The sequence below is a fragment of the Rhamphochromis longiceps genome, linkage group LG13 (assembly GCF_057381845.1).
Source record: "Rhamphochromis longiceps isolate RC_006_pf linkage group LG13, R_longiceps_female_GT1.1, whole genome shotgun sequence".
Classification (NCBI taxonomy): Eukaryota; Metazoa; Chordata; class Actinopteri; order Cichliformes; family Cichlidae; genus Rhamphochromis; species Rhamphochromis longiceps.
This window is the reverse complement of record NC_140569.1, coordinates 5,246,990-5,272,251: the sequence shown is the minus strand read 5'-3', so window position 1 is coordinate 5,272,251 and position 25,262 is coordinate 5,246,990. Positions and strand designations below refer to the sequence as shown.

General features: G+C 38.7%; 1 protein-coding gene across 1 annotated transcript; it reads left to right on the top strand.

Annotated features, from left to right (window-relative positions):
- Positions 1-228: 228 nt before the first annotated feature.
- LOC146655259 (coiled-coil domain-containing protein 172-like) lies at positions 229-22,237 on the top strand. Its single transcript, XM_085427254.1, has 8 exons — positions 229-307; positions 492-577; positions 2,029-2,145; positions 2,616-2,781; positions 5,392-5,493; positions 7,581-7,683; positions 21,894-21,969; positions 22,202-22,237. Exons 1-8 carry the CDS (start codon positions 229-231, stop codon positions 22,235-22,237), a joined length of 765 nt encoding a protein of 254 aa, XP_085283380.1.
- The last annotated feature ends 3,025 nt before the right edge of the window (positions 22,238-25,262 follow it).

Genomic DNA, 25,262 nt, shown 5'->3' with positions numbered 1-25,262 from the left:
TGACTGAAAACTATGACTACTAAAACTAAAGCTAAATATACTGAACTACAAATACAAATTAAAGTTTAACAACAACAAAAAAAAAAACTAATTAAAAAATGTTGCAACAATGTCACAATTATAATGAGCTAAGTCAGTCATTCAGACTCTTTGTCCTGACAGAAACTAGCCTCCTTAGGTTAGATGGTCTGCTAGCTAACTGTTTATTGACCCAGCTACTAAGCCAAAATGAGTTTGGACACACTTTTTCAACAAATTCTTTTAACTGAGCAACAGTTAGCAGAACAGACACAAAAAATCAAGGATGGTAAGTTTTGTTTATTTCTCTGAATCTGTTTTTTTTTTTTTTTTTGCTTAATTATCACTCTTCAGCTAGCAAATAAGCTAACAGCTAAACGCTAGTGACAATGCTAAATATGTATCTATACAGGCTACTGTATTTTAATGTTTAATGTTGCATCATGTGATGTTTTTTCAAAAATGTTTTTTAGTCAAAATAGCCATCATCAGATGCAATGAGAAGATAAAGAGTGTCACTGAGCAGTATGGAAAGAGCAAAGAGGAACTTGATGAAAAGGTGAAACTGTTGCTAGTTGATGCTAACGAGTGAATTATATATATTTTGTGACCAGAGGCAAAGCCATAGCACTGTTTTTAAGATGCTCACATTTATTAGATTTTAGATATAAACCATTTGGTTCTTCAAATAACCCTTTGTGTGATGGTAGCCGTAGTTTACTGAGCTTAAATTCATCATATATAATGTCTTAAATGATCTTGAACTGTGTTTATTAAATATTTACACACTAGCTGTAAAATCATGTCACAGGGTGATGGAAAGTGTTCACTTGTTGCACTGTATTTTAGAAGGAGCCCCTGTAAATTGGTCTGTTTCATGGTACTGTGATTTATTACATAACAGCTTTATGTTTACACAGCTCAGTGCAAATTTCAGAGGTCCCATATTATTAATTTTCTAATAAAAATTAGTAAAATGTTGTTCCTGGAATGTTTTACCTGGGATGTAACATAACACGTGTGTATGTATAACAAAAATAATTAATATTTAATTTGTTGTGGTTTCCAAAAGGAAAGAGGCCATTCTACTCATCATCACCTTTATAAAACTGAAAAAATACACACATTGTAAAATATGAATAGAAACTGATTAATTAAAAAAAAGCAGACATTGAACTATCAAAGCAGCACAATGCCATATTGAGGAGCTGATCTAGTTTATGATTTAGAACACTTAATCTCTACATTCAATGGCTAATTTCCCCAAATAACATTACTGAGACCTTTAGTTTGTGAGATATAATGCCCCATTAAAAATAATTAAAAAAAAAGAGGCTCTTTGGTTTTTTCACAAATATTGCAAGGATCACACCATGCCCTACTGATGATTTGAAACACATGGCAGTGGTATCTTTTTTTTTTTTTTTTTTACTATTGAGACTGTTTACATTATGCAGATATGCAGGCTGTGTTTACTGCACAGTGTGTTTACAGCTCTCATGATGTAAGGTCTTATGGTTTATGAGAGCTGTCTTAAGATAATTACAGTGTTTATAGGACTTGGAAGCTGATTGTGCTCACTGAAACATGCTGCACTTTAGTATTACAGCAGAAGAAAAGCAAAGCTACTTTCTCCTCTTTAGCTCAAGAAACAGACTGAAATTACACCAAAAGTTATGCCCAAGGCAAGAATCTACCTTCCTACATAATCGCTCTTTCTTTATGTTTATGATATCGATTTAAAAAGAAACCTGAATTGTTGCTGAACTAGTTAACGAAACAGGATGTTTTTAGTTACAGTTTCAAAATAACTCCAGTTATTATGTCTGTCTCTAATAATCAGGTATAGAGTATATACTGATTGTTCCAAACTAGAACTTTGATCTCATTTCACCCCGTCTGGTATCAAGTGATATTGCTCACATACGAAGCATCACCAATCCATCTCCCTCTCTGTACATCTGTCTGTCAGCATGTGTGTCTTGATCATCTCCTGTATTTATGCTTCAGGCTCAGCAGTTGTCTGCAATGAGGCTGCGGTGTGACCTGGCAAAGAAATATGAGAACCAGATGTTAAAGCAAATTGAAGAGCTGCTCTGTCAGAAGAGCCACCTCAGGGATCATCTAGTAGGTTGAAGCCTGGATCAATACTTATCTCTCAAATTAGACAGGTTGTATCCAATATGGATACCTCTTCAGCTTTAATAGCTTTAACTTCTTGATTGAATCACAGTACTATATAGAATGACCCGATCAATTAATCAGTGAAAACACAGATCAAAAAAGTGGTACCCTTCAGAGATGTTTGCATTTTCGTAGAAACTGAGTTTGACATTTTAGAATTGCTTGTTTAAAATTCCACAGGTATTAAACTAGGTTATGTAAAAAATAATGTAAAATCAGAGCCTCATTTTAGAAGCAGAATCCCACCAAAAATGGTGGGATTCTGCATTCTACACAATAAGCTCTTAGAGCAAAGATTTTCTTTTTTTTCCAAATGTTATCATAATTATACAGTAACATTAAGTCTGTAGTACCACAAGGTCTGTTAATATTGTTGTTAGAAGTATTTCCCATGATCCTCCTTTTCATACCAGACCAAGATAAAGATGGTGGCTAAAGAAGAGGAGGAAAACTTCCTTCAAGAGATCTCAAGGTTTAACAGTGACTTCAGTCTTAAGGCGAACAGAGAAACAGTCTTCAAGAGCCAAACTCACACTGTGCTCCTGGATCTGGAGAAGGAGGTGGAATCGATACACAAAGGTTGTAAAACACTTTACTGTAGTGTTTTCAGGGAAGACAGAGGTTACATGAAACAGATGTGGCCCTGAATGCTGCTCTAGAAATTATTAGTTATTTTAGAAATGGGCAAAATAGATCTCCAATGCCTATAATTCATGAAAAAGAACGTTTTCAAGGACTCCATGCAGCACACTCTTTCTGCTTCTGTGGGAGTTAAGAGAGTGAGTAGCAGCGAGGTGCTAGTAAAGAAATGCACTTGATTCACTCATCATTAACAAGTGTGACCACCTTAATAAAAACAGAAATTTTGCCAGCTTGCTCGTTTGGAACATTTACCATAATCTTCCCAGGAATGGATGTCCCAACAAATTCACGCCAAGGTCAGATCGTGCAGCGTTTAGAGCAGCGGTCCCCAATATTTTTTGAGCCACGGACTGGTTTAGGTCTGACAATATTTTCACTGAACGGCCTTTAAGGTGTGTCGCAGATAAAAACAATAAAATAAAACCAGTACCGGTACATAAAAAAAGACGATTAATTCATAACACATGAGAAAAGACCCAGAGAAACCAAGTTAACGATAAAAACCCTTAAAACCATAAATTTCACACCCGAGCCTCAACTCTCGCAGCCCGGTGGGGACTGCTGGTTTAGTGAAACAGCTAAAATTCCTACAGCTACATCTCAGACTCACTTAGCATGTTAAATGTTAAAGTTCATGGCAGTATAATTAGAAAACGACTGAATAGCTATGCCTATTTTGGAGGGGTGTCCTGATTTATCTTAAAGACTATGGCATTGAAAAGGGCTTGAAAAGTTGAACAAACTAAAGAACTTCAGGATCAATGTCCTTTGACCAAATTGTAGATATCTGGCCATAATGCACACCACCCTATTTGGCAAAAACCAATGAAAGCATCTCAGCACGAACACTGCAAACCATCTGTCAAGGACGGTGGTGGAGGGGGGGATTATTTGGGCTTGTTTTACAGCCACCAGCTATCTGTAAATAGTCACTAACATGTCAGGTCTAGTTGAGTATTGATTTAGTCCGCAAGTAAAAAGCCCTAATTTGGCAGATCAGGTGATCTCATTGCCAGCTCACTGCTGGTTGGGAACCAAAATCTCATATCCCGATATAAGATAACGATATAAATCACAAACGATATAAATCACAAAAATTTAACATTTTTTGTAAATTCTGTGAATCTCAGGCAGCTCGACTTGCGTGAAGTGTTTCCAGCTGCGCATCCTTTACCCGGAGCCGAGTGTTTTAACCAATGCATGAAACTATACATTTTTAGACATAAGTTGTAACGGCCGCCGTTTTCTTTGTATTTATTACATGGCGTGCTGTGGGGAAAAGCCTGTTCTAACGTTTGGGTCTAAGGTTTCTTTTTTAGCACCTGGCGGCGCTTTTTTACTCTCATCCGTAAATAATCTGCTCTTTCACGTGATTCAGTTTATTTTGAAAAGTTTCAACAGGATCTTGAGCTTTATTGTGAAAGGTTTAAGTGGAACATAAACAAGCGGACACGCGAAGGTGTTACCGTCGCTGTTGCTAATGACAACGCATAAAAACAGGTGCTTGTCCATCAGTAATGTGGTTATATTACATTTAAGAGAAAGAGAGAACTTTAAGAAATTAATATAGCCACTACAGTGACCATCAGAACGATGAACAAATATTGTCGTAAACAGTTTATTTTGCGACACCACGAAACAAACAATAGTGTAAAATGAAACGCTAGATGTTTTTATATCGTCATCCGATATATATCGTTATATCGAACAGCCCTATACCCTTCTACATATTCTGTTTGCAGATCAATGTCCTGTAAGATTTTCAGGATACTATATAAGCTGTTGCCACACAGCTACAAGCTGCTTTGCATCCCACCTCCTGCCCAGCTTATCATTTTATAAGATAAGATAAGATAAGATAAGATAAGATAAGACTTTATTGATCCCACAACGGGGAAATTTTTGCGTCACCTCAGCTCAGGTACAGATATATTCTTTTGACTGAAGTGGTCCTGAATGAAATGAATAATTGCTACATCTACTGTGTATGAGCCCAGACATCTCATAGTAGTATAACAGTTGCCTGCTAAATATAGAAATGCAAGAAACTATATCTGTTTAAACACCCAAGATTCCAGTATAATCTGTGTTAAGTTGGTTAGTGAGCTCAGGACTTATAATAATTATATAAGCTCACACTCAAACACCTGGCGTTTGCTGCACTATTAATACTTGTGCTGTGAACATATATATCTATTAAAGTGTGGTTAGATATTTAACCACACAAAGGTAAAGTAAAGGTTAAATATCAAAAAAGGTTTTAGAAAACAAGTTTAATGTAACAAAGGTTTTCTTGACAGTTTGAAACCAGCCAAACAAAAACACTGTGTTCATGTTTTTAATGTAATCATTAGGATAACTAACAGCTCTTATACAGGCCTAATATGAAGTGATTTAAACTCAGGTTGTGGCCCCTATGACAACCGTCTTTGCATTATGTATTTGTATTTTTGTCCAGCAGTATACATTCATTATAGAGTTTCTGGTGATTATTACTCAATCCATGAGAACCTTTGCAGATTTATCTTTTCCTCTTCTATAATTTAGAGAAGGAGTTGATGAGCTGCACAAACAGTCACATGAGCTCCATTGCAGAAGAGAAGAGAGCACTCCTGCTTGAACTACAGAGTCTGAATGATATCGACGAAGGTGAGCAGCGAAGGTTCATTTTATGCAAAACAGACCATAGCCATATTTTTAAAAGGACCTCTGTAAGCTCCTTTAATTTTTCCACATGCATTCACACAGCCTTTAACCCAGACCAGCAGTTACTTTATAATTCAGCTGGTCTGCCAAGGCAGTTTAATCTTGAGCCCAGATGTTAGATCTTCTACAACATATTTCTGGCTCCATGAACAGGTTGAGCGGGTGTGCTTGCCGTGTTTTTTAAATCTGAGTTAAGGAGGCTGTACACACACATACTGTAATAAGTCCTTTCTAAGAAGAGGAGCCAAACATTCCATGTCAAAGTAAATCCAAAAGTCCACAACTTTGTTTCTGTCCAGGGTTTTACCACATAAAATCCAAAAGGTGAGGCAGAACAAAGTCCAAAAACCAGTCTGTACATGAAGATAATAAAAATGAAATAAAGACACTGGCAAAACAAAGCAAGAAGAAAAGCTTATACTAGAATTATAAGAAAGGGCTGGAAGTCTTGACTGCCAACAAGACAATCTGGCATGGAACCAATGGGAAAGTGAACACACACGAATACACAGGTGAGTAATTGGCTGATGTAGAACAGGTGTGAAAGAAAACTGGCAGCAGACTGAAAAAAGTTAGCAATTAAATAAAATGTAAGAAAACGGACAACAAATTAAAACAGGAAGTGAGAGAAAGAACGTAACAAAATTCAACGTACCATCAAAAGATTAAGAGTGGAAAGGTAGTTGGTACAGATGACATACCTGTGGAGGCATGGAGCTGAGCTACATGAGAGATTGTGTGAGCTCTCCAGAACCTCACAAAGTCTTAGAGAGTGAGAGGATGTCTGAGGAAAGAAAAGTGGTGTCAGAATTAATCATTTAAGATTGTCATTTATCCTTAGAAATATATATCCATTCGTATGCTGATAAAAATCATATCCTTATTAGGTCTGATAAGATTCTGTGTGCACTTGTGTACCATGAGATGAGAGGAAGCAGTCTCGATGTTATAATTCTATTATAGCTTTTGAAACCAGACTGTCCTGTTCTGTTTAAAAGTGCCAGAGTTCACACCTTTAAATGTGAGTTTGAGAGTTTGAGATATGACCTATTGCAAGTTCCTGTTTTTATAGTTTAGCAAGATGCTTACTTCTGCATACAATTTAAGTTCACTGAAAGGTCATATGTCTATGTATAGAATGGCTGGAAACACACACACACACACATACACCTGCACACACACACAGAATACAGACACTGATGTTGCTCAGATATGCCTGTTTTAAGAATGTCACGTGTATTTGTAATTGCATATTCATGAATGATTGCTTGCTGACAATAAAAATAACTGTAGCGAAGGAATCAGTTGAAGTTGGTCGAGTTCAGGTGAAGGAATCTTTTCCTCAACTTTGATTGACTTCCCTCGCGAGCCACAAACACAGAGAGTGCCTTCTTGCCTTGTTTTGTCGTGCAGTTGTTGGTCTCGTGTTCCAGCGGGGTTTGTGCCTAGATAAACCCAACAAGTGGTGTACTGGTTCAGGCTTTCAAGAACAAGGGTGCTGTAGCTGTAGCTACTACAGAGGAATAAAATTGATGAGCCATATCATGACGATATAGAATACAGATATAGAATATAGTTATGATATGGTCTCAAGACAGGAACTGTGTTACTCCATGAGTAAGTCATGTATGTATGAGAGAATGAGAAGCACAGACTGGCTGCAGTGGACAGTTTTTGTTGTTTTTAACATTTAGTTTCACTTCACTACAGAGAACTTCTTTGTCTTTCATGACTTTGGTCTTCTTTGTGGCAGGAGCTTAACTAAAAGATCGACAAACACAGAAGCGTAGCCCACATAGCTGTTTTTGGCACTGCCCTCTTGGTGAGGGTACACAGCTGCATGACAGTCTGCAAGCTCTGTGTAGGACCAACACACAACCATACCAGTCCCTTTAGAATAAGAAACTTTAACAGTTGTAGTGTTGTATAATCCAAACCTTGTTCTGTTGTTTTAACCGTGTAGCTACAGCATGTGTCTGTCTTCCCTGAGTGACGTCGTCTTATGTTTGATTTATTACTCCTGACTGCAGACCTGGATCGGCAGCTGAGTGAGGCTGAAGCAATGACAGAATCTCTGAGATCGGAGAGCCAGCTTGTCAGTCAGAAACCTCTCACTGACAGCTCCTGTCTGAGGTGAGTGCTGGATAACTGTCTGGATGCTGAGGCAGGTTTATGCATTTGGACACATAGATGGAATCTACAGTACCAGATTTACTTGCAGTTACATCATGTCACAGAATAATCTTTGGGAGGTCCAACACAATAAATATTACAGATAAATAAGACATAAAAGAGCAGAATTACATAAAAACACAGCATTAGGCTTCTCAGCATTTCATTAACAATATTTCCACAGATTCCTGGCGTTTTAAACATTCCTTGCTGAGCAGCTGTGATTTTTAATTAGTTGAGAATTTTGTTTTGTGAATGCTGTCGGAGGACTCGGTGTTCAGAAGCACAACCGCTGTCCCCTCTCTGCAGGACCCTGTGGCTTTCTTTAGTGTAACTGCAAAAAATTCCATCTCAGTAGTGGTATTATCAGCTTTGGTCATTCTTACAACGGTAAATGTACTTAAGAAAAAGACAGACGAAAGAAATGCTGCAGAGCCAAGCATTCTGGCTTTTAAATTAAACTGTTTACAAATGGGAGATCTGGATCATACCAAGAAGGGCTGAATAGACCAGTAAACCCAGTTCTTGTCTTGCCTTTTTCTCCGTCTTGATCCTGCTGGGTAGAGTCCAAACATAGAAGTGTAAATAACAGCACATTAAGGCCATTTGGTTTAATTAAGGCTTTGATCTGGAGTTTATTTCATTTTGTCAGCAACTGGAGAAAAACAACCAACTGAGGCTATTGTGATTGATATATTTATTAATGATGACAGTGTAAAGCTTAGCATTCAAGCTAAGTGTTTAATCAGCTTTGGTTTTAGTGGAATAATAAATCATGCTTTAACCACAGACTGTATATAAACGATGGGCATAGTAATGCATCATGTTCATTTAGTAAATTGCTGCATTTACAGTAAAATAGATGTTAAATCAGGGTATGATGGATATTTTGAAATCTACAAGTAGGAGCCTGCAGTTTCCCATCGATCTCTGCTCACCGCATTTCACAAAGTGCTTAGCTCGAGGTGCCAAAATGGAGTCTGATCTCGTGTCTGCTGTCTGTGGCTTTAACTGGAATAATCTATAAAGGAATTCAAACACACTCATACATGTCACATGTAGAAAACCATGTTACACAGAAGTCTGTTTTTTTTAGGTCACTTCAATAGTTTGGATTTCTCTAACAGTAGTTCTTTGACTTTCAAAGCAAATGAAAAGTATTGAATCTGTTACCATTAAGGCTCCTCAAAGTCAAGTCAAGTCAAGTCAAGTCAAGTTGGCTTTATTGTCACTTCAACCATATACAGTTTAACAGTACACAGTGAGGCGAAACAACGTTCCTCCAGGAACCAAGGTGCTACATGCAACATAAATTTACAACATAAATTAACAGAAAACACTAAACTAGCTAACTAAGAGGCCTAGTTAGCTGGCTAGCAGAGACAAGACAGACTGACCTAACATAAATTACAACATAAATTAACAAAAAAAAAACAAAAAAAAAAAACTAACTATCTAACTATCTAAGGAAGACTTTTTTTTTTGTTATCAGACAGCAGACAATAAAGCGCACGTGCAAATGTGCAAACAGAGCAGCAAAGTGACAGAATGATAGAAAAACACAACGTAACTTAATAATAAGGTTTTGTGATGATGAGTTGAGGTAGTGGAGGAACAGTAAACATTCCTTAGTGTAGCAGCAAAAATTAGGAAGTACAGAAGTTAGTGCAAAAAGTCCAGTAATAATATTGTGCAAAAGAGCATTTACAGGTTGGTGTGTACGATGGTTTGGTGGTGTAGGTCAGTGTGTTTGCGCTTGTGTTGATTAGTCAGTCCAGTCTCAATGTTTTGAGGTAGTTGAGTTAACCTGAGTGATAGTGTGTGTGTGTGTGTGTGTGTGTGTGTGTGTGTGTGTGTGTGTGTGTGTGTGTGTGTGTGTGTGTATCAGTCAGTCCCTTTTTGCTGAGGAGACGGATGGCTTGTGGAAAAAAGCTGTTGCACAGTCTGGATGTGTGTGCCCGAATGCTTCGGTACCTTTTTTCAGATGGCAGGAGTGTGAAGAGTGTGTGAGAGGCCCAACAGGCTCAGCTTTCCGATCAGTTGTTGGGGGATGATCGTGTTGAATGCTGAGCTGAAATCTATGTACAGCATTCGGACGTGTGAGTCCTTCTTGTCCAAGTGTGTCAGGGCAAGATGGAGTGCAGTGGAGATGGCGTCGTCCGTTGAGCGGTTATGGCGGTATGCAAATTGCAGTGGGTCCAGTGAGGGGGGCAGCAGGGTCTTGATGTGTCTCATGACGAGCCGCTCGAAGCACTTCATGATGGTGGGTGTAAGTGCAACGGACGGTAGTCGTTGAGACAGGACACAGAAGACTTCTTGGGCACGGGGACGATGGTGGTGGCCTTGAAGCACGTGGGAACGACGGCACTGCTCAGAGAGATGTTGAAGATGTCGGAAACTTTAGGGAGACTGCTTTGTCAGATACAGTTATTTCATCATTCTTTTATCTTCTAGTGGGTATGAGCTTTATTGTCATGACTCGTGCTGTGGCAGGCAGAATGTAGGACCCAGATGCAGGACTTGAAACGAAAGGTTTAACTGAAGGAGGCAGCTTTAATGGCTGTGCAAAACTCAATACAAGAAAACATAAATAAAACTAGAAATATATAAATATAAAAATAGAAACTTTGGAACTACAAACTAAAACTAGAAACTCAGAAGAACCATTTAGTGATAAGGACCAAAAAGGCACAGCAAGACACACAGCAACATAAGGTAATGACAACACACGGACAGACGAAAACACAGGGCTTAAATACACCAGGAAGTGACGAGGGAATTGGAAACAGGAGGGAGACACAGCTGTGACTAATCTGACCAAACGAGACAGGGTGGAAGCTAAACTCAAAACAGTGAACACAGGACACGAGACCGTCAAAGTAAAACAGGAAATACAAAACAGGCAATCCAGACGCAGACTTGACAAGGAGACACGGATGACAGAGAAGACCGAGGAGATGCACGAACATAGAAACCAGGAAAGAACAGACAAGAAAACATAACTGACTTGACACAGAGAACACAAGGGAGGCACAGTAACAAAACCTAAGATCTAAAAATCACTAAAGTATAACCAGAAATCACTGAATCAAATAATATTAATAAACAAAAACATAAACACTGAGTCACCAGACTCAGGACCGTGACATTTATAGCATGACATATTGAACTCTGTTAGTATCATCAAATGTTATCAGGGCCTAAATAACAACAAAAGGAGGCACTGATCATAGTAATTTTCACAGCCAGAGAAAACAGTCAACAGCACAATATAAAATTGAGGGCTGACGAGTTGCTTGAGAACATTAGATGACTGTTTTAGTATCCTGTGTTCAGTTGGTGTTAAAAAGCTAACATTAGCTACTTGTTAACAAGTTGCTACAGTTAGCCAAGTCACTTGGACACTTTCAGTGTAAAATGACCTGAACACTCTCAGAAAGCTTCTGAGCTTAGCTTCCATGAATATAGCAGCTTAAAAGTGACATTTCCCATATGGAAAAGATATATATAAATCTTATAAAGTTTGTATCTGTCTTGTGTGAGACTTGTATGAAAAGCATATAAGAGTGAAAACAGATATAAGATCCCGTGAAAATTTATATAATGAAACTTGTATGTTTTGGATACTTACTAAAAAAATATATGAAAGTAATGAGAAAGTGGCCACTTTCATGAGTAAATCATGTAAGCCTTACATGATTTACTCATGAAAGTGGCCACTTTCATGAGTAATCACATATAAGTTTTTACTATCTCTTTTCCATATGGGTTGTTTGAAAGAGGACCAAACTCGTGCTTCACATGTAGGAAAGCTAAGCATCAAGATCCCTCTGTGCTCACTGTTTTCTCTGTCCGTTATATTACATTGTTAATAGTTGTTAATCGGTGCAGTTCAGTATTCAGTTATAAATATGTGGGTGTCACAGCCCTGGGTTCTCTGTTTTTGAACTCCTAAGTTGTGTTGACGAATAATCGTCTTTAGCTTGATTCTTTGTTTATTTATTGCGTTGTCACTTTGGTGCTTCTGTTCCAGTTACTTTGGTGTTTATAGTATTTGTTCTGTCAGTTAAACGTGCCTCCCCTGTGCTCCCCATGTGTAGTAAAGTCTCTGTCACTTTGTTAGTGCTCCCCTTTTAGTTATTTCCCGTATTACTTTGATAGTCGTTTGCTTTAATTTTAGTTTACTTTTCGTGTCTCATTGAGCCATGAGCAGTTCCACGTCACCTCCTGTGGATTTAGTTCCTTGATATGTCATACTGTTTCCCATAGTTCCTGCTGTTTCTGATTTTTCGGATTAACCTCTAGTGTGTCAGATGGTTATTCATGGAGTTCCTGTCTGGACATTTTGTACCAACACATCCTTCTCCATTGAATAATCAGTCTGTGTTCATCCTGCTAAGATATTTAAACTGAAATCCATAGCCTTTGATCCATGTGGTTTTCATTTAGCCTGTCTTTGCTTTTCAGTTTCTTTATTCTATTTTTCATTCATATTTCCATTCAAATCTTTCTAACGATGTTGTTGTTGTAATTTAAATCTGTTTTTACTTTGTGCTGTAGCCGTAAAGCTACATGTCTTAATGTTTCTTATTTCTCAGTAAGTACAGGAAAAATATATACATGGATTTTTTTCCCCTGTTCTGTCTGACAGTGTAACAATCAGAATTGCTGTCTGAAGGCCAAAGAAAGGCCAACAGTGGTCTGCGTCATAGTTATATTTTATTAGAATTTTATTAGGATTTCTTTATTTTGGATTATTACGACCATAACTGACAAGACTGGGGATGGAAAAGAAAAAAAAAAGAAAGAAAGTGAAGTTGGAGAGAGAGTTAACATAAAGACTGAGAAAAAAATAGCAGGGAAGAAAAGAAAAGAGGAAAAAAAAATGACAGCATGCCATGCCAAGCGGCTGCCAGGAAGCAAACCAGTACACACCCGAGCACCCAGCCCCGGACACCGGGAACCACCAACGCAATGGCGGGTTGGGGCACTGGGGTAACCTGAGATGTGCTTAGAAGAGAAAGAGTCTTAGACCTGACCTGACACATAGGCATAGACAAACAGGCACCCACAGACACAAACACGCATTCCCTTCCTTACGCACACAAATACAAGAATTGTGAATACTTAAATATAAAACTAAACACTAAAAAGAAGCGGCAGAAAGCACCCGGAACGACATTTAGGACAGAGATGTGCTCCCATTGCAGTACAGATGGACAGTATACAGTATAGATGCATGGCATAAATTACATTCTTTCCTACAGAAACGTATTGAAACAGGTTCACCCTGTTGCTACATTGAGAGACGTCCTTTATTTAATTAAAGGTTGGAGATCAATAGTGTTCCAGGAAGGAAGGGTCATTGTTGTTGCTGATGCTGCCACTTTGGATAATGTCCTCTCCACAATACCACGGATCAATTTTGTTTCAGGTTTTGAAATAAAGATATTAAAGAGGAAAGGAATAAGGGCATGTAAAAAAACATTTGCTTCCCTTTGGTGTGCTTTATTTATATTTCTCTATATATTAATCTTCATGTGCGCTTCCTTTTTTTGTTAGCCCACCTTTTGTCTCTCGCTCTCTCTCACTCTCTCTGTCTTAGTATCATCTTAAATCATGCATGTGCGTGGCATGTCCTGTTCATCCATCAGCCTCATTAAACATACTAGGTCCTTCATTACCGCTGGGCTTATTAGCCCCGGGAAGTGCTGAGGATGTAGCTTTGGCGGAGACACCCCCTCCTGTCGTAGCCATTCTTATGATCATCCATTCTGAACTGAAACCATCAATCCTGTCTTTAGCCACTGCAGCGTCTCTTTAAAACGCATATTTAACTCTCCGCTTATTGATTGTTGGAAATTGAATGCATGTCAATTTGAAAGAGTGCAAGAGTCATTTAAAAAGTGTTCAGTGTGCAAAACAGTGGCTGCTGGTGCAGACTGGACACTGTCACAATAGAAAGATACTTGAAATATGCACCTATGTGATTGGAATCGATTATATAAGAGCTGTATGTATTTTATTATGTGTCGGATTTTCTTCACTGACATATTACTGGCAAATTATTTATGAGTGTTCATTTAAAGATGTCATAGCTCTGTAGAGTTCCAGTAAAAGCCAGCAGAGACCACCAACAGCCAAAATGCCAAATGAGTATTGCTTTAGGGACATTATTGCGTCGATTGAAGCACAGCCTGGTCGCCTTAAAAATCGGATTTGTAAGTTCCAGAGAGAAGTGTAAAGTTTAAAACGCGTCTGTTGGTTTTCAAACTGTGAAAATGCAATTTTAGGCAGGCTGTTTTATTGTTTCATTAACTTCCAATAAAAGCAGAAACGGTTCGTTCGTCTTCAATTCAGGTGTAGCTCAGTATGGATCCTCCACAACTGCCATAACAGTTCAATCACAGCCAAGGCGTCACGCTGCGTGGATCAAAGTCCAATGGTTTATCAGAGACAAACTGAACTGAGTAACACAATTGTATGTTTATGAAATTATAGTGTGAAATATTAACTCTGCTGCCATAAGCGCAGACTGCTTTTAAAGGCACAAGAAGAAGTTTGTTTCAGTCTGTAACTGAGGAGCAGCAGTCCATAAAGTTCACATATGTGATTACGTTCAAGTGCATTTTTGATCTGTCTTTATCTGATATACTTTATGTGATTGCTTTGTTTAAAACTTGTCATTGTTATTACATTTCTTCCAAGATATTGTTGCAAAAGTGCTAATTTTTAAAACTTTACAGTAGTAACAGCTTCTTTCTCCCTTTTATTCTAATCTTAGGTTTAATTAAGCAAACACTAGCAGAGCACGTTAAAACTTTCAGTTTACACATATCACAGTGAAACTTGCCCAGTTTTAATGATATTAAGGCAATAAAATCATCATCACAACTTCCATTCATTATATTTTTGTAAATGCATTTTTTACACATGATTAGGACTTAATATTATGTCCCCAATAGCAAAAAATGGTTCATCATCATCATCATTTATTTATTTATATAGCACTTTAAAAACACACCTGGTAGACCAAAGTGCTGTACAATACTAATATGCACATAGTAATAAAACCAGACATAGCAATAAAGTTAAAAAACAATAAAAAATTTAAAAAATTAAAAATTAAAAATTAAAAAAAAAATAATATATATATATATATATATAAAATAAAATAAAAATGTCAGTTACCCACAGAGTTAAAAGCCAGGGAATAAAAATAGGTTTTTAATAAAGACTTAAAAACTGGCACTGATGCAGCCTGTCTAATATGGAGAGGAAGGTTATTCCAAAGCATCGGCGCGGCAACAGAGAACGCTCGGTCTCCTCTAAGTTTCAGCCGTGACTTTGGGACCGAAAGCAGCAACTGCTCAGCTGACCGAAGGGAACGAGTGGGGACGTGGGGCTTCAACAAGTCAGACAAATAAACAGGTGCCAGACCATTTAGAGATTTAAAAACCAATAAAAGGACTTTAAAACGGATCCTGAATTCAATTGGAAGCCAGTGTAAAGAGGCCAAAATCGGAGTGATGTGATCAAATTTTCTTCTACCAGTTAAAAATCGTGCCGCAGCATTTTGCACTAATTGCAAGCGTGACAAAGTGCCCTGCCCAACCCCTGTTAAAAGAGAATTACAATAATCTAAACGTGAGGTAATAAAGGCATGAATAACGCTTTCCAAGTCACGCTTGGAAAGAAAGGGCTTAACCTTTGATAAACGTCTGAGGTGATAAAATGCTGATTTTACCACCCCGTTTACATGGTCATCAAAGGTGAGTGCAGAATCAATTTTAACTCCGAGATTTGTGATCGAACTCTTTAGTTGGGAAGTCAAAGCTGCAAGATCAACATCCAGAGTATGAGAAGAACGATTTGGGCCAAATAAAATTGCTTCTGTCTTCCGATCATTAAAATTTAAAAAGTTGTTTGCCATCCATGCTTTGACATCAGTAAGGCAGTCAAGCAGAGGTCCAGTTGGGAGACTATCAGAATGACTAAGAGGTAAGTAGAGCTGGCAGTCATCTGCGTATAGATGGAATGGCACTTTATGCTTTCGGAAAATCGCGCCAAGAGGCAAGAGGTACAATGAAAACAATAACGGCCCAAGAATAGATCCCTGTGGAACACCCCAAAGCAGAGGGGCCACAGAGGATGAAGCCGACCCCAACTTAACACAAAATGTCCTATTTAAAAGATAGGACTTTAACCACAAAAGTGCCGAACCAGTAATTCCCACACCGTGCTGTTAGCGGGAGATCAGCAAATCGTGATCCACAGTGTCAAATGCAGCTGTCATGTCCAACAAGACCAGCACTGCATATTTACCACGGTCTGTCGTTATCAGGATGTCATTCATAACTTTTACGAGGGCTGTCTCCGTGCTGTGGAATGGCTTAAAGCCGGACTGAAAGATTTCTGACAATTTAGAGTCATTCAAGTAGTCCATCAACTGAGTATAAACAATCCTTTCCAGAATCTTACTAAGAAAGGGAAGCTTAGAGATGGGTCTAAAATTTGATATGACTGAACTGTCTAAGCCTGGTTTCTTAAGTAAAGGATGTATGACTGCATGCTTAAATTCCCTAGGTACTTGACCAGACAAAAGACTAGTATTAATAATGTTCAGAATATGTGGTCCGATGATAGGAAATACCTTTTTAAGAAAACGGGGAGGAACAACGTCATTTGGAGAGCCACACGGTTTAGCATTCAACACAAGTTTCTCTAAATCAGATAAAACAATTGGTAGAAAAGCAGAGAACAGACTTGAGCAAGAACCATGCATGGCTGGGTCAGCAATAGGTAGAGTCGGAGGTCTCAAACTAGCAACCTTTTCCACAAAATAATTAAGAAACTTATTGCACATAACCGCAGAAGAGTGCAAAAGAATATAGCCTTCCGGATTAAGTACAGAATTTATAGTGTTATATAGAACACGAGGGTTATGCGAGCTGGCAGCAATAAGTTGAGAAAAATAGGAGTGCTTGGCAGCCTTTACTGCTCTCTGATAGACTTTCCAGCTAGTCTTAAGAGCTTCCATAGAGACGCACAGCCTATCTTTTTTCCACCGTCTTTCACATCTTCTACATTCTTTTCTAGCGGCTCTGGTAAAATCAGTTAGCCAAGGACTAGCCTTTGGCTTGCATTGTCTGAATATAAAAGGAGCGACAGCGTCGAGGACAGATTTACAAGCAGAATCCAAAAAAGAAACTAATCCATCTGAGATGGACAACTCAGGAGGATAAGAAATAAATTGGTCAAACAATATGGAAAACCGCTCGGCAGTATCTGAGCCAAAAGCACGATAACATCGAGCAGGTACAGCACGCTTAAGAACAGGATTAAAAAGAACAATATCACATAAAATAGGCATATGGTCAGAGAACACCGCATCCTCGACAAGTACGTTTTGGACAGATAAACCATGTGATAAAACCAAGTCCAGTGTGTGACCATGTTCTTGAGTGGCACCTTTAACAGACTGAATAAAGTTAAAAGAGTTCACTAAGTCCAGAAAGTCCTTAGCCAGGGGCTTCCCCGGGCAGCAGACGTGTATATTAAAATCACCAAGTAAAAGGATCTGGTCATACCGTGATGCACAGTCAGCAAGAAACTCTGAGAACTCGGATAAAAACTCCTTGTTATATTTTGGGGGCCGATAAACAATCGCACACAACAGCGAAGACGAATGGCCCAGTTCACACAAACAGAGTTCAAAACTGGTGTGGCGTGTTGATGGGGATAGCTGCTTAAAGTCAAGATGTGCCTTAAAAACAACAGCTAGCCCTCCTCCGCGACCAGAAACTCTCGGAACACTAAAAAAGGCACAACCAGCCGGCAGTAATTCAGAAAAGGCACTTAACTCACCGGGTGGAATCCAAGTTTCAGTCAAGCAAAGAAAATCCAGTGCATGGGAAGCGAAAAATTCCTTCAAAATGAATGTCTTATTTGCCACCGATCTGGCGTTAATTAATCCCAACCTGAGAGGAATTGGCTCGGGAGCTTCCGAGGCAGCAACAACCAGATCCACAGGTCGGAGGTTTGTTTGGTCCACTCCACGCCAACGCAGATGTCGGAGAGGAGAGGGTTTTGCAGAACCCTTCTCGAGAGATCCCACAACAGGAACCAAGCAGGAGTCCACCGGGTCCAAAGCACGCAACGGCACCAAGAGTAGCGGGCAGGATCGACAAATTGAGCGAAGCTCATGAGGAAAACAAGAGATCCTGAGTCTCAGTTTGACAAGGCGACCTCCACGGTTACCTCGTCTCCTGTGTCGCTTCCGCACATCCAGTGGCAATGGTAAGGAGCGCCAGTGAGGTGGTGTTACTTCCAAATCGGGAGGCAGAAAGCCTTGGTTGTCATTTCCAAACCGAGCTAAAGCTTGGGTAGATGAGCCTATTTCCAATAATGTCTGGCGATCATAAAACAATGCAGGGCTGACATGTTGCACAAAATTGACTAAAAACAATAAAATAAAACAAATAGAAGAGAGCGATAGACGGCATGCCAAACACACAGGCGCCATCTTTCCATCCATTTCTCCATTTTTTCCCGTTCATGGTCGCAGGGGGCTCGGGCTGGAGAGACAGACAACCACTTACACTCACATTCAGACATATGGTCAATTTAGCAGAGATTCAGATCATTGGTTCACCTGACATGCATGTCTTTGGACTGTGGGAGGAAGCTCACACAGCCACAGGGAGAACATGCAAACTACGCACTGAGAGGCCAGTTAAAACCCAGAACCTTGTTACTGTGCCAAAGGTGCTAACCACTGGACTAGGTCACCTACTAACTGGAAGGTTGGCAGTTCGATTCCAGTTTGCATGCCAAATATCCTTGGGTAAGACACTAACCCCATGTTGCTCTCCGATGCATCTATTAGACTGTGAATGTTAGATAGAAAGTGTTTAGAAGAAGTTGTGTAAAGTGCTCAGATTGAGTAGAAAAGCGATATTTAAGAACCAGTCCATTTACTAAAAAATATAAAAAATAGTCCCATGAAAATCTCTATATCGTTGTTGTTTTATGTGTTCAAACTTTTCTTAAATGTTCTGATTTTTCTTCGGCCTTCACCACATTTAACCTCCATGTTTTAATCAGCAGACTTTTAAAAACAGTTTGACATGAACAAAAATCTTTTGGGCTGGATTCCTGACTTTGCCCCTGGACTGGCGTCACACTGGGTTGCGTGCTTTCACTCCTACCCTTTGTGTCCTGTATCAGAGTGGGTGTGGAAGCAGGACCATTTAAAAGTATGCAGATGACTCTGTTAATGTTAGACTTTACCTGACCACGCATATCCTTTGCATTATGAGCTTCAGTTTCTTCTGGATAAACACAGTAAAACCAGCTTTGTTCCTGTGACCATCACTCAGATGAACAAATGATAGTTTTTGATATCCTACATAAAGCAGTGATTTTGGATTTATCTTCTAATTATATTTTATTCTTTATATTTGTCGTCTGTGTTTGTTTTGAAAATGTGCATGTGTGGATGGATGACTCACCTGCTGCAGACGAAATCTGCCTACGAGTACAAAGTAATATGACCCTGGCTGAATATGCAGATAAGGCGTCATCTGTCTAATTCCTCTCTTTTTATCATTTAGAAAATGTTGTCCAAAAAAATCTGCTCTTGCAACATTTTTAGGAATAGAAAGTTCTATAAATCAGAACATAGATGGGACTAAAACGTCAACTCTGAGTCTGAGGAAAACTACTTTTTAAGAAAACGTGACCTTTAAATATGTGGAGTGAAAAATTCTGCATATTTCTTCTGGGGTAAAAAAATATCATGTGTGTGTAGCAGCTATGATTTCCTAGAAAAAGAGAACTAAGCAGTGCGTATACATATTTGAGCTAAATAAAAAGTCTGGATTTCCAATTACTAATTGAATTTGCACATCAGTAGTTCGGCTTTAACCAGACTAAAAAGCTTTCTGCTGGTCTCAAAATGTTTCTTTCTTTCATTGACGCATTCCTTCTGCATCTGTGTGTCCTCATCTTTTATGTCTCTTCTCACTTGCAGCCTAGCACTTTAAAGCACCCAACCCGCCTTTAAAAATTTCCATTTGAATGATTTTGGTGTGAGAGAAATTGCTACACTTGATTTATTGCTGTCACTTCATTTTATACTTAGAAATTCGTCCCTCGTGGTCTTCTGTTCATCCTTATATCTGTGGAACAAGCTCCAGGAGACATTACTAAATACACAAAACAGGGAGAATGCAGTGTTGACTGCAGCTTTGTGGAGGAGCCGCAGAGTCTAACATTTTAGGCTGTGAGTGTTTGTGCTTGTCTCTACACTCCTCCTCTTCAGCTGTGACATTTGTCATATATGGTGTACATTTTGAATTAACAGCGCACAATTATGCCTCATGCGGTTTAGTCACTTTTATCAAGTACTGCAGTCCCTCGGTCTGGCTTCATTTTCTTAGTGTGCCACAAAGGTTACATCATGCAGGATCTGCTGATCACAGAATGATCTGTTACCGGTTTTGGCAACAAGGCGTTGGACTTCTGAGGCTTCCACCTCTGAACGCTGCCCGATACATAGAGCACCAGAGCGAGGGTTACCCCAGTGACTCATTGTAGCTGAGCCAGTAGATGCTTACTGGCAAAAGCCTCCCCAAGGCCAGTGTGGGGCCTGGTAACCCTGTCCTGGGTGAGGTATCATGGACGATTTTTCTCCTCATCATAGCTCTGAATCTAAGATGGGTGAGGCGTTCAGTCATTTGGAACAGGGTTAGGTTACAGAAGGCAAGGCAAGGCAAGGCAAATTTATTTGTATAGCACAATTCAACAACAAGGTGATTCAAAGTGCTTTACAGAGACATTAGAAACAAAAACAAATAAAAAGCATGATTTAAAATTGATTAAAACAAGCAAACAAACAAACTAACTAAACACACACATTTCACACCTGTTCGCGCGATCTGAACCCTTATCGTAAGGGGAGCTACCAGTCCTTCTGTGGACGAGCTACTTTCTATTTTAAATTCCCTGAATTTAAAATACTCTCTAGACCCAGTCTAGACCCAGTTGGGGAGCTACCCAGAGCTCTAAACCCACTTAACAAACAAACAAACAAACAAACAAACAAACAAACAAACAAACAAACAAACAAACAAACAAACAAAACAGTATATAAAATCAAAACAGATAAAATCAGAACAGTAGATAAAATCAGTTTTGAAATTTAAGCTTAACAAACAAACAAAACAGTATATAAAATCAAAACAGATAAAATCAGAAATAGATAAGATCAGTAGTTAGTGTAAGTTTTGAAATTTAAGCTTAAAAGTGTGGATTTGGTGCTTTATTCAAATGCAGCTGAGTCAGTCATTTGGAACAGGGTTAGGTTACAGAAGCTACTCCTCTACATCAAAAAGAGCCGTTTTAGGTATGCGTCTGATCAACATGCCTCCTGTGTGAGGTGTTTTGTGCATATCCAACTAGAAGGAGGCCCAAGAGCAGACGCACGGGAGAGATTATGCCTCTTAGCTGGCTTGGGAATGCCTCTGTGTCCCCCTAGGAGGTGGCTGGGGAGCAGGAGGTTGGGCATCTCTGCTCAGACTGCCCACACTTTTCCCTGCTGACCCAGATAAATGGCAGAAAATGGATTGGTAGGATCTGTTTCAAGATAATTCATCAGTTTTTAACTCATGTAAATGTATTGTCAGTGGATGCTGGGATACAGTAAATTGTAAATTCCTTAGTTGAACCATAGTCCTAATCCAGTAGTGAAATTGTTTTTGTGCAAACAAACAGTCACCGAGTCAAACGCTGTGATTTATGTTGCACATATAGTTACAACACCTCGCTCTGAACATTCATCTGAAATGTCAAACAGTCAAGTAAACTCAGACTTCAGGGGAAATCTGTTTAACAGATGGCAGCTATTGTGTTCATTTTGTTGTTTTTCAGAAAGCATTTGAAATATTTTGTGCATGTGGATTCGGTGTTCCCACCATTATAAATACTAGAGGGAAAATTGTATTATGTTATGTATTTCTTTTATTTTGGACACAATAACAAAGCAAAAGTAAATATAATGATAAAAACAATATACCAGAAAAAAATAAGCAGTTTAAACTCTACATGCAAAAATGAAGTTTATCCAAATGTTATGTTTTGTTACTGACGTGGTTTTATTTACTTGCCAGGCTGAGGAAGGAGCTGGAGATGCACAAAGAAGGACAACTTGAGCATCTGCGAGAGGAACTAAGCTCAGAAATTCAAGTTGGTGGCTTTTATTTAAATTATTCCATTTATTTTTTTCCCTTTTTTAGCATGACAGTCATACACAGATGCTGTCAAATTTGCTTAGAAGTTTTGAAAGGTAGTTGTGGGCAAACTTCCAAATGTAACACATGAGCTAAAATGCATATCTTTATTTATTTGCAAAACATTTGTCATTGTCACATTTGTTCTTTGTAAACCTATTTTTTTTTCCTTTCTTTTTTAATTGCAGAAGCTGGACAGCAGCCAAGGGGCTGAGAAGTGTTAGGTTAGGCACGCTGATAATTTGCAAAGTTTATCTTGTTTGTCTTATGTTCAAAAACAAAGATGCTGATTTACAGACGGTTAGTTTCTGCTTCCCTGCTTTCTTTATTCTTCTTTATCTCCTAAGAGTCTTAACTAAGCCCTGGATAATATTTGTTTTTCTATGTGTGGATTGAATATTTTCTTTCTGTTGGTCTTTACACTTTTGTGCCCATTTCTGAGAAAAAAAAAAAACAAGTTTATTAAAATGTATGAATCCTTTTTTCCATGTGTCTAATCCTTGCTTATAACACCAACAAGTTATATAAAAAAATATGATTCTTATTAATGTAACTACTCACAAACACGTGCAAAAAAGGTATTCAAAGTTTTGTCCCAAAAGTGATTTTATATTGCCCTCTAGTGTATAGAATATGGTATTGCTACATTCCAGTCCAATCAGATCATGCCTACTGAAACAGCGGTGAACAGACATTGCATGATTGTTGCATGCATTTTATTTTATTTTTATTATTTATAACATTCATCATATCCTGTTCCCTGGATACCTACCTATCTAATGCTGCCTTTTTCAGCTTAAGTATTCTATTTACCACCAGACTGAAACAAATACATTTTTTGATTAAAAAAAAATGGCTGCAGTTTTCTCCCAGTTAGCTATAGGATTGTTAGAGAGGACAGCCACTCATCACTGGTCCAACAGTAAAGTCACAGTCATAATAAGGGTTCATAGACGAGGTCTGTTCAACACAAAGATTAGATAAGCTGAGGGTTAGGGCTTTGAGCAAGGTTGCCATGCTCTTCCATTTCTAGCTGGGTAATTAAACTTACTGATCAATAATAAATTTGGAGTACATGGGTAAATAAAAGTTTTACTGAGTGAGTTACCAGCCAGAAAACACAGAAGCTTAAGATGCAATATTTAGGCTTTTGCCACCCAATGGAAGCTCTGTGCAATTACAATTTACCACCATTAATCATTCAGTCCACAGACAGTTATTTCCTTAATTGATAATTAGATGGTCTGCCAGCTTACACCAGAGGGTCGTGCTGTGGGGCATTTTCTCTCTGATTAAAGTGACTCCTACTAGAATGATGTGGAATGTCAATGGCTACCTAATGAGATCCTGCAATCTCATTTTGACTTTTTAACCTCGACCCCGGTGAGCTACATCTGGATGCATCTGCAAAAACTGAGAGCAGACAGAACAGCAGACAAAGCAGTCCATTTGACAGGGTGGTTAACCTCATTTTAATGGCTGCTCTCATCAATATATGGCTGTCAAGCACATGAATATTGAGTGTCTGTTAGTCAAATGAAGTCAGATGGAAGAACAGTGAAGATGGTGGTAAGACATCTGCTTTTGTTAATGTAAATGGAAGAGATGCAGCCATTTATTTATTGATATTTAAGCGGCTGCATTGACACAGATGCATTTGCATTGTTTAGGTTCACCTCATTTTCCACCAAAGATGAAGACCTAGATGAATTCCAGAGGGTGGTTGAAAAGCTTGTCTTGAATATAGTTCCAGTTGCAGAGGTAATAACCAATATACTCTGCTGTGTACACCAGTTTTTCTTTTAACTTTAAAAATCTAAGTTTAAATTACTTATTATAGGAGTAGTCAACAGATAAATTATTAATGTCAAAAAGGGGCAGAGGATGGCAAACTCTTTTGGCATGTTTGCATCAGCGACGTGTTTAACTTTATGTTTTTTGCAGTGCCACCTGTAAAGGGATGTGACATAAGGTAGCATTTGAACTATGATAGCTCGGTATCACTAGAGTAACATAGGAAATCTTGTCTTGTCAAATATATAGTACCTACATTACCAAAAGGTGTCCCTGTAAGGACGTATTTTGAGCCAGAGAAGGGAAGAATAGTCGATTAGAGTTCAATGATGCTGTAATCTCAATACGTGCAGCTTTTGGGTGCTTGTTTAGCTCAGTGTGTCAAGCAGGCCACCACATGCCATACAGCTGAGAGCGGCCGGCCCGGGTTTGAGTCCATCCCATTCGCCGCATGTCTTTCCCTCTTGCTCTGTTTTAGAAAAGGCTAAAATAACAGCATCTTTTACACATATAGTTAAAAACCTTAATACTGGTTGTGAGAGAAATATGTGAGACTTTGCAACTGCTTTGCCTACTCTGTCTTTTATTAGTTTACTACCTAAAATTCCATAAGCACCTTTAACAGCTGCACAATAATATTTACATACTAATCACAGAGCGCGACAAATGTGAAAATAGAGTTTCAACGTGCGTTGTATGCCCTTACAATATATTTCGACATCCAATGAAGAACAGTTTGGAGACAAACACACTCCGAACTTTAAAGAGTGTATAGTTAAGACTGGCTCATGTGACCCGAACCCTCCTTTAGTTACACGGCAATGGGCCTAGGCTGTTGGGAGCTTCCCATGATGCACTTCTTTACTCATCTCTTTTCACACTCTGTTTTTAATCATTCGTTATCATTAATCTGTCTTTTTTTTACACAGTATGTTTTTTGTCCTGTCTTTCTGCCTTCACCCTCAGCCGTTTGTGGCAGCTGGCTGCCTCTCCCTCAGCCTGATTCTGCCAGAGGTTTCGTCCTACTGTCACCAAGTGCTTGCATGCAGGGGGTCTTCACTTTGTTCAGGTTTTCTCAGTGGTATTGCAGCATCTTGGCAGAATAAAGCACCTTGAGGTGACTGATGTTGAAATTTGGCCCATATCAATAAAACTATATTAAAACGAACTGTTCCTTTGATCTGACAGCATGAGGGGCCAGTATAATATTAGTATTAAACTGTTTCATTATGATACATGATACACCGCCAGTGTGTAAACTTTAATCTGGATTTTGTCCTAATAACAGGTGAAAAATATTGAGATATTTTCAGGCTTTAAGTGCACACGGGTTATGAAAAATAACTGCTACAGTGGTGAGCCACTGTGAAAATGCAGGGTCTGTAGAGTGTGAAACTATGCAAACATATATTTATGTCCATATGCACAAATGCCAGAAAAAAAAAACACTCCATG